We start from the raw sequence: 10761 nt of genomic DNA on the forward strand, positions 1-10761 counted from the left end.
CTAACTAACAAAGGGAATAACAATCTCTGTCGTTTAAATACAGCTACTGTCACTATGACTTTGATTATTACAATTTGATGACGTATCATCACAAACGAGACAATTTTCCTCCTTTTAACTTTAAGCAGTGGTTTCAAAACTTTGCTATTTTTGAACATGGCAACATATTGAGATTTTTTTTTAATCAATTGGAACCACTTTTTGTTTGTGAAGAGATATTTTGCTTTGCAAGAAAGCAAAAGAGGAAAGAAAATGAAGAAAAATGAAAAGAAATAGAAACTTGAGCTGTATGGTTAATTCTTTCCTGGCTAATACAATCTTAGACAAACAGACCAAAGGGAAGTGATTCTTATGCAAGATGTTTGTGGGGATTTTTTGTGGGTTTTCTTGTCATTCTTCCATTTCTCAGTTCCAAAGATCTGTTGTGATTTAACATCCCAGTTTTCATCAGATCCCTGTAGCTTCACTGCAAATGTAATCATTTTGGAGGTGTGGGTCTTCTTTGTGCTCTTCTGTGTTAGGAGCTATTGTACTGAACAAAGTGGAACAGGATATTTCATTTTTCTAATTGAGCTTTTGGCCAGGAACCTGTTTACAAGAAGTAGTTTAGCACCACTTAAAAATCAAAGCAACATGACATGTTGAAAGGTTTTCATGTATGAGTAAACTTGTAGTAAATTTCTTCATACACTGTTTTCAGTAGTTTTATAAATACCAGTCATGCTGTATCTTGATGATAATTAATTTTTCCCAACTTGTAGCAAATACATGAATAAAAGCTGCAGTGTTTGTTATCTTTTGCTGATTCTTTACTACTGATTTATTCCAGTGTTTAATTTTTGTCATTCTTTATGAGGGCAGAGGGTGGCAGGGAGCAGAGCAGAGCAAACAGTGGAGTTTAGACATATTACCAAACACTTTTAGAGCACAGCCTCTATGAGACATTGATGTAAGTATGAAATGCAGCAACCACTGTTTATACTGAATTAGCAGGGATCTTCCACAGCAGGGAAGTCAGTCCTGGAGAGCTTAACCAAGAGCATGATATTGTGCTGTACATCAGAGGGTAATTGGCATAGCCAGAAATAAGAGTGCAAACTAGAAGCTAGGTTATGGCAATGCTTTCTACCTTGCATTCGAATTTTGTTCAGGGTTCATTTTTGTTCAAGGTGCTGGAAATGTCAGTGAACTGAAGTTGAAGCTGCTCAATTCATGTAATGCAGCATTTATGTTGTGGGAAAGCAAACCCATAGTGCATATGATTCAATGTTAGTGTTTATATTCCTTCATTTTGTAGCCTTTTCATAACATTTCTTCATGATTTTATTTTCCTGGGAGAGCACTCTTCAAAGTCTGAGTGTTTTGCCATTTGCTTTGTGTGTGATCTCACCCTCAAGCTTACACTGAACTCAAGTCTGTTTCCATAGACCATACTTCCATAAAAATAAATGAAACTTTTAAAAGCTTAGTGTTGAAACTCTGTATTTTTAAAAGGCTTTTTTCCCTACAATTTAGGTAAGCTTCTGGGTTGTTAGAGAGATTCTGCATGCGCAGACTTTAAAAATACGAGCTGAAGTTTTGAGCCACTACATCAAAACTGCAAAGGTAAGAATTTGTATTGTGAAGGGAGTGTGGGATTCACCGTGATCAAAGCTTTTCTACCCAGTTTGGTCAGTTCAGAAATACACATGGGGAAATATCTGCCTGATACCTGACTTACCTGTGCTTGTTTCTGTTGACATCTGTGACTGGTTGGCTTCTGTGTTGTCACAAAGTGTGCACTCAGTTTAAACAGCTTTAGTCAGAACAGAAATTGTTTGCTTTTGCCATTGGAAGGAAAGGATCTTTTATCTCTACTCAAATAATATCAACTTCAAAAATGTGGTTTGAAAAATAGACTTTGATTCAGAAGACATTTTGGAGCTCTCAGTCTTTCCTAAAGCCTTTTGGACTGACATTCATAAGAAAAGGGTCAGCAAATCTGGAGTGACAAATAGCCCTTCAAACAGAGTGAAACTTCTTCGCAATAGTGAGAAGAAGGGGATGTTTTTCAAGTTTCTGCTGTCAGATGGTGGCTGCCTTTTACTATAACTGACTGCTGTGACCACCCCAGGTTACCTGCAAAAAAAAAGTAAAGTATTTGTTAATTAATTCATTTTGTATTCAAGTGCATTCCCTGTCTTGGCAAGCCCTTTTTTAATGAAGCAATATTTTACTCCTGGGGGATTTGACTCTCAACTTTGGGCAAAGCAAGAGCTAATTTTGTAGGATAGCACAGGCTCTGCTCAGTAATCATGCTGTGGTCATGAAGTGTTAATGATCTCTCTTAGACATCCTTTGATATCTGGTGAGTTAATGTATCTTCATCTCATGTATTTTTGAAAGTCAGTTCTTGTGGTTTTGTTTGAAATACAATCATGGAAGAATTGGCTTCACGCTCCATGTCCCTGCACAGGAGGGGGAGGTCCAGCTCTGTGTGGCCATAGTGCAGAGCAGGTGTGGGATGCCAGCTGGGCTCAGGTCTGGTTACACTGGGATGGGACTGGGCCCTGCTGGGTGTTGTAGGCTCAGCTTTGGGCCTGAGCATGCCTGACCTCACAGCCTGACTGCAGTGCTGCTGGCCTGGAGGCACTTATGTGCTCTGACAGTCAGGTAATTGAGCTTTGCTTACCTGTCAGCTGTAAAAATCACAGTTCTAAAAGCAAGCAGCTCTGTATGGGGTGTTCCCATACCAGTTCATTTATTTCTGTGCTTGTTACCTTGGCTTTGCTTACATATGGCTGCTGACATGAAGTTACTGCAGTGGAACTTCACTGGAAACACTTGGAAGCAGTTTCTGTTATCCAGAGCTATTATCAAAGCAGCTTGGTGCCAGGGGTCACACTAATTACCTTCAGAGGAGCTGTAAATCCACTGCACAGTGATTCCTTGTGCTGGCAACATATTGTATGGCTTAAATGGTATCTCACACCCACTGCTTAATGCATGAGGTAATTGGAGCTGACAGTTCCCCTGAAGTTCCCAGACTGTCCTGGTTGGTGATGACTCCTGTTTCACTGCTGGCAGCAGCTGGGAAACCCCTTCTTTTCATTTCTGATCAGCTCCACTGTCCTTTGGGACAGTGAACTTTATTACCTTGCTTGGGATGTGTGTGGGAGGAAAAAAGAATTCTTGTGTAAGTGGAGGGACAAACTTCAGCAGGACTGCTTGGAAAGATAACAGGACTGTGGTGTATGAGAAACATCCAAACCCTTCCACCTCACCCCACCAAACACTGATTTACACCCTTTACACTGGTTACTGAAGAATCCTCCCAAAAGAGGACGAGGAGAGGGAAGCACTTCATCACAAGGTGTGGGCAGACTTCCACTGTCAGCAGGACATGCTGGAGTCATGGGGGTCTGAGCACCCAGAGTGGAAATGCTGCTGGGGTGCCATTAAAGTGGCATTTCTGACTAATACTTGTGAGGACTTTGTTCCATGAAAGGCTGCAAGTTTCCTGGCAGTGTGTGAAGTGGAGAGACAATCATTTGCCCTGTTCCAGAACTGTTAGCCAGAAAACCACCCTTGGTTTTGGCTTTCATCCTTCCAAATAGAGGCTCTCCTTTGGTGTTGAGCATTTAGTCAGTATTCCTTTGGTCTAGTTTTGTTGTCTTTTTCCCTCATGAAAGATTTCCTAAGCAAGAAGTAAGCTGAGTTTCAAGTAAGACAAAGGATTTCCACCATTTTTTTAATAGGAAAGGTTTCTTATTTTTCCTTGCTGGAATCCTAACCTACCTTGGTGAATATTCCAAATGGATTAAACAAGATTTGCAATACTGTGATTGAGTATAATTTCTCCTTAGCAAAGTCTCTCTGTTAGGGTTAAAACCTCAATTTGGGTGCAGTGCACCAAAAATGAGTGTAGTTTGGATCTCTGGGAGCTCACAGCTATCAGAACAGTTTATGTTCAGAAGAGCTTCAGGAAGAACATTTTCCTCCAGACTGCTTTTAAGCTTTCATGACAGTAGTACCAGTAGTTACTTGGCCAAGGCAGTGGATGGTTTTGGAGACAGAGGGAAAGGAAAAAGAAAAGGGAGGGAAATTCCAAATGTGTGAGAAAATGCACTTAAACCCAATGTTTTGTATAGAGTTTTGAAGGGAATTCTTTTACCCTAATGTCTTTGCTGTTCAATTTTGATTGGGATGTTGCTTTCCACCAGAAATAGCCTTTCAGTGAGAGGGGTACTCCAGGAATGTGGCTTTTGAAATTTACCTCCTTGATTTCATCCTGCTAAGATATTTTTTGGGTGCTTTGATGTAGCCTCGGTCATTGCATAAACTCTAGGTACTGACAGGATTACATCATTCACCACTGGGTTGTCCTTTCTGGTGTGTTGTTTTAAAATACTGTTGAATGCTATGGAAGGAATTTGTTGGGTTTGAATGTCAGAAAATTTCTGGCACTTCTAATATATTCCCCAAGATGTGTGTCTATGTAGATATTTCTAAGGGTTCTCTATGGGCTATGAAACAGCTAGTTAGTCTAATCCAAAACCATAGAGATGCAGTAATGAAAAATTAGGAGGTGCCATAAAAGTGGTCTGTTTGCACAGCAGTTCACTGTAACACTTCATTTAGGACCATACTAGATTTCTCCATCTTTCTATTGTCATTTATTCTGTGTTCACTATTAACAGCACTTGCAATGTTGTTTATTGTTGTTTATCTCTTGTTTTGTCCTCAGAAGCTGTATGAGCTGAATAACCTGCATGCCCTGATGGCAGTGGTGTCAGGCCTGCAGAGCGCTCCCATCTTCAGGCTGACCAAGACATGGGCGGTAAGTGAGGAGCAGCAGGGCAGAGGGCTTCACTTCTGCTCAGGTGAACACAACATCCTGCAGCTCCTTTTCAAGGATGCAGCAGTTGCTACAGAGAGCTTCAACTTTGTTCTGCTGTGTACATAATGCTTCTAGTTCCTCTGAAATCTATGGTTTCCTCTTAGATTTTTTTTTCCGTTCTGCTGTAGAAATATTTTCCTCTGAAAAATAGTTCCCTGCAGAGGCTTCTCATTTGGCCAGAAGCTATTTTGTATTTAGTTGCTGGAAAATTCTGAATGCCAAAGTGGGTCATACTTTAATCATTTAGGGGTTTATACTGTTGGAATTCTTTTTTTTTGCTATGGAGAGCAGATGTTCAGAAACTCTTGATTCAGTTTCCATAAAGAGATTTGTTGTTTCTCTGACTGATAACTCTAGCACTTTTCATTGTCATTTCATACTTACAGCTCCTTTACACAGTGTAATTGTAATTCTGCCTCTTTCTGTGAAAGGAGAGTATTCTTTGGAATAATTTCTATTTGTCATCTGTTTTTTGACTGGCTTTAATATTGTTTATCATTGTATCATCGATAAGAAGAATATTAGGAATTACTTTTGCTCACTGATACTTCAGAGCTTAGAAAACAGTCTTTATTCAGCCATATATTGTGTGGTTTTTCAGCTGTTTCAGAAAAATGTGACATTCAGTGTGACAGAAAAAATGAGGTGATTGAGATCCTCCTGTGCACGGGATACATATCACTAAAAAAAGCTGAAAGCTTTCCCTGAACACACATCAGTGCATCCTTGGATGTTGCAGAAAGTTTATTTGTCTGATAACTGCATGAAAATGTCATTCAGTTGATAAATATTCCCAAAATTGAAGATAATTCACTTCTGCCTAGATACTCCTCTAGAATTCTGGTCATATTTTGCAAATGCACAATTAAGTTAGACGTTGCTTCCAAATACCAAAAATTTCTCTGAGGAAATCTTAGTGAAATTAACACTTCAACATTATCTCAAGGGGAACTTCTGGTTTTCAGACTTTATGTTTTGGCATTGATGCCTCAGCAGTTTTATGTAACTGTGAGACTGAGTCGGTTTTTAAATCTTTTTGTGCATAGCTCAAATTAAATGTAACTATTTCCATATATTAATAATAACCACATTCATTACTGCCATGATAATGGCACTCAGAACAGGAAGTGCCCAGCTTCTTTTCATGTGTGGTTATGCACTGGTTTGCACTTACAAGGTTTTTTTGTGTGCTCTTGACATATGTATCAGTCATTAAAACTCATCCCGCTTCCAGCCTCTGAAATTCCAGGTAACTTCTCCCACATTTCTGCAGGTGTTTGATTCCTCACACAATCCCAAGTGAGTCTGTGCTTTCCATCATCTTTCATGAGCCTTTGCAAATGCAAGTTGCAGGATAGCTCCCAGCAATGTGCCCTGAAAAATGATTTACTTGTCCTTCTCTTGAAAGTTCAGCTTAAAAATTCCTGAAGATAATTCTAAGCCTTTGGCTTTCTGTAATTATCTTCTTTACTTAAATTTTAAGTAAATTTTACTTTAATTAAAAGCAAGAAAAGGCACACCAAGCCTTTATTTGAATCACAAAGGCATTTGGGTAAGTTGCACAGGAACCCCCTAAAACCTTCAACAAGGAAGAATTTCTTCTCCCTTTCCAATATGGTTTGTAGCAACTTTCAATCAACTCAATTTACAAAGTCAGGAAAATAGCTGCAAGTATATTCATTCCCTAAAAAAAAAAAAAAAGAAAGCCACCTTTAAAAGGTTGGAATCTAGAGTTTAAAGGAGCCATTAAATACTTGCTTGGTAATCTAATGTTCCTAAAAAAGATGGAATTCATGTCTTCTGACGGTATGTCTGCATTTGTCTGAAATTTGTCTCACTCATTGCCTGCACACACTCTGAACTCTGGAGAATAATAAGTGCTACTTTTAATGTGTGATTTGCCCCATTCAGAACTTGAGAAGAATTGTGAGTCTTTCCAAGAAAGTTCACAGAATAGAATATTCAGTTTCTCTCCATTTAATGTAAAGGAATTCTCGATGACCAGTGAGGGTTTGGGCAATAAAATAGATAATTATTAAATATGTGGAGTGGGGTGAGCCAGCATGCTGAGACCTCATCTCTTCTTGCTGGCATTTCAGAAAGGTTGTATTCAGTGCTGGCACACTAAGCTAGAAAGCCAAGAGCAATTTAGAGGGCTCCAAATCCTTCCCTGCTTCTATAAACTGTCAGCCTTAGCTTTTATTGTCTCTGCATATGTACAGCTCTTTACTGCTCTTTTCACCCAAGAGACAGAAGAAGAAACTTTATTTAAAAAAGAAGCAGCTCCAAAACTGAAGGACTAAGAAATAGGTCCTTACTTGGCCCTCACAGAAACGCTGTGATGTTCTTGGCTTCTCTGGACTTTTCTCCCTGAGTGCAGGAGGTGGAGGCATGGAATGGATTGGCTTGGGAGCACCAGGGAAGTCATGCAGGATCACCTTGTTACGAGATGATCCAAAGGGCCTGAAAAGATACATCACACTTGAATAAGAGTGTGCAAATCAGCATGGTTTGAGGAAAATGCAGTTCATTTCATTCGAGTTTGAAAATTATTATATGTTAGTCTTGTCTCACCCTTCAGTCTGCAAAACTACGAAAACCTTTCAGACATTAAATGATGGCAGAATGTTTTAGGATATTAGAAGCAAGCTAGTCCAGGCTGATAAAACTGGAATCAGCTTTGAGATGAACTTCACAAGTAAAATGTCACATTTGGGTGGTTGGAGTCATGTCAATCTGCTGCTTCCTTCTCCTGGAAGAGGCTGCAGTTCTCTTTTGAGTATTGGAACCAAACCTAAATTAAAGATGCAAATTAATTGCTGGAATGTCAATGATGAATATGCCTTGGGAGACAATTCACTTTCAACTGGTGGCTTTCTCCTGAGATCCAGCATTCAGTTTGTCTGTCCTCATAAAGAGTTGGATATAGGGAATTGAAGTAAAAATAAATTATTTCAATAGTGAATTTACAGAAGGGAGACTTCACTTCTGTCAGGCTCACCTACGTTGATCTTTAACTGAAGGGAAAAGGGAATATGTGTAGAAATTCAGTGATCTGGCCCTTGTCATTGCATTGTAGGGGAAAAATTGTGACTGGGACTTGGAACACTGAATCTCCTGCCAAAATGTTTGGTGGGAACATTTTACACCGTTAAATTCAGATTTTGAGTTCAAGTGAAGACTTTGAGGCAGTTTTGCAGCAGCAGTTCAGCAAGATGTTTGGAAAATATCCTGACTTTCCCCATCTTACAAATAGAGCCTGGTTGCTGTTAATTCTGACAAAGGAAGGGATTGGAGGCAGGAGGAATGGTTAATGAAGGAGAACCATGACTTTAAAGTTTTCTGTTCAAAGTGGACATTTCTGTGACATTTAGAGCCAGTAAAATTGCCAGTTGGCAGACAAATAGAACTCCATGAGCTTTTTGTGAAAAACATAGATAAAATCCTTACTCACATCCAAGATAATAGCCCATCCTAGCCACTGTGAAGAGAATTGACTCCTTCCCACCCCAAGCCAGCACACTTATGGATAATCAGAGTGAAAATGTTACTGCCATGAATACTGCTGGAGTGGACTGCACATGAAGCTGTGATGTGTGTTAGTTAGATTTGTTTTTTGGTAACTTACATTGTTTCAGAAGGATCCTCCAGGACCACCAGCATTTTTACCTGCTTAATTTTTAGAAGTATTTTTAAGTTTAACCCCCAGAATTGTTGCTTTTCTTTGTAAACTTTCTAAGTGCTCCCCTTTAAGAAGTAAATGATATAATTTTGAAGCAGTTGAGTTTAAAAAAAAAAAAACAAACAAACAAAAACCAGAAAAACCCAGCTCACCAATAACAGCAACAACAATGGGGGAGTGGAAATCTGTGCTTGTAAGGGTAAAAGAGGGAATCATAATGATCTAACTTAAACTCATCTGGTTTTGCCTTCTTTTTCCTTTGCCTAGTTACTGAGTCGGAAGGATAAAGCCACCTTTGACAAGCTGGAATATGTGATGAGTAAAGAAGATAATTACAAAAGGCTCAGAGACTACATCAGCAGCTTGAAGATGACTCCTTGTATTCCCTACTTAGGTAAGCAGCCTCTTTCTCCAGTAATTACACAAGCTAAACACCATTTTTAAGCATTCAGGAAACTGAGTACTTTAGTGGAGAATCTACAACCCAAGGTGATTCTGAGCACTCTGTATGTGGCAGGACAGAACCTCAAAAAGAAAATACCTCTTAAAGCTCACAAACACTGCAGGTTTTACATCCAGTATCAGTTTTCTGGGAAACTATTTTGCCACGTGTTGTACAGATACAGTGACTTCTGGAGAAATACTTCATTGTTCTACCTGCTAGCCCTCCTAAATACTTGACTGTTCTAGTAATGATGGCTTTTAATTTATGAGAAACTATAAATCACAAGCCTCTGAGAGAAATAAATATAGATCTTAGAGTTTGGAACGTGGTAAAATGTGGAGATAACACCAATGTGACAAGAGAAACAAGGCTGGTATAACTGACTCAGCCTTCTGGAATAATTATTAGTAAATTATAATTCTGTGTATCTAAAAACTAGATAAATGCATTTAATATGTGTTGCTTTTGTTTGTCAAGCTAATTTAGTGCTACTTAAATTAGCAGGCATTAAAATGTGCTGTTTTTAATGCAGCTTTTGTTTCATGAGTTGTTGGTAATCACACAAAATGAAGGCACTGTGTAGCCAATTATTTGTATTTTGCAGATAATAAGTTGCTCTTATACCTGAATTCAAGATGAGCTCTTGTGGTCATTAAGGCCTATTAAACTTCAGTTTCTGTTCCTGAATTTTGGTACTTCCTTTACTCTGCTGGGCTGTTCACTTTTCCTGGATTAATTGGTTGAATTTTACATGCTTACTACAGAAACAGAAAAAAATACTTCACTGTGGGGAACCAGATTTTAATGCCCTGTGGTGTTTGGAACAAACACTAAGGCACAAAAAGGAAAGCGAGCATTATGTAATGTGATGTGATGAACCATGGAGCTTTCCCATCTTGTGTGCATGGACAATGTAGAGACTTGGTAGATAGTTCTGAAATATCAGCTTCTTATGCTGATGCTTTTGACCTGATGCTTTTGATTTTTCAAACATGAAGCCAGCATCAAATTGTTTTCTTGCTGATTGTAAAAATCCCAAGCCAAATATTGGGAAACAGTTTTTAAGTTTTATTCAGTTACAGATGTTTTCACCAATAAGTTGCAGCTTCTTGTCTAACTTTTGCATTAGAAACCTTTGGGCTTAACTTGATAGTTTGAAGTGAAATATATAATTCTTTTCTGTTTAGAAAGAAAAGCTCTTTACTGTGACCTGCTGTAGTTAAAGCATGTGTTGTGACCTGGTTTCCTGTGATACCAGTTCTTATTAGTGACATAAGGAATGTCCTCAAGCCTTTTTTAATTCTCCGAAGGAATAGTGAATTCCCACTGGAGCACTCCCTCTAAAATTCATTTTGTACAGTTTAAAAAAGTGGCAAAAAAGCACTATTGCCTTGAACATAGTCATGCTAAATCTGGATCCACTTTGGAGGATTGATAGCTGAGTCCAAGTTTTCTCATTTGATAAAAGCTTTAATCTCTGCTAAGGCCTGAGTAGATTTGTTATTTCTTCCATTTTCTTCCCAAGGCATTTTTACTAATGTAAGAGTAATTTGGAACAGAAGTGGCTTAAACTGCTTGTTTAACTTACTGTTTTAAGCTTATCAGTTAGAGGTTGGAATTCCTAAAAGGAATACTTTTGCTGTAAGATTCTGTAAGGGAGTAGTGCTGCTCCTGGTTTAACACACATAGGAAAGCCTGCCCAGAAGTCTGCAGATGGAAGTGGTGATCGTGGCATGTGCAGGGCAGGGATTCCTC

General features: G+C 38.8%; 1 protein-coding gene across 4 annotated transcripts in view; it reads left to right on the forward strand.

Annotated features, from left to right (window-relative positions):
* Positions 1 to 10761, forward strand: part of RALGPS2 (Ral GEF with PH domain and SH3 binding motif 2) — a 116297-nt gene that overhangs the window by 47354 nt on the left and 58182 nt on the right. For all 4 annotated transcript variants that reach the window (XM_074546354.1, XM_074546357.1, XM_074546355.1 and 1 more), the window contains exons 6-8: positions 1516 to 1605; positions 4727 to 4819; positions 8829 to 8955. In XM_074546354.1, the coding sequence (XP_074402455.1) occupies positions 1516 to 1605; positions 4727 to 4819; positions 8829 to 8955 (310 nt within the window). The remainder of the gene's footprint in view (positions 1 to 1515; positions 1606 to 4726; positions 4820 to 8828; positions 8956 to 10761) is intronic.

Source organism: Zonotrichia albicollis, chromosome 8 (assembly GCF_047830755.1).
Source record: "Zonotrichia albicollis isolate bZonAlb1 chromosome 8, bZonAlb1.hap1, whole genome shotgun sequence".
Classification (NCBI taxonomy): domain Eukaryota; kingdom Metazoa; phylum Chordata; class Aves; order Passeriformes; family Passerellidae; genus Zonotrichia; species Zonotrichia albicollis.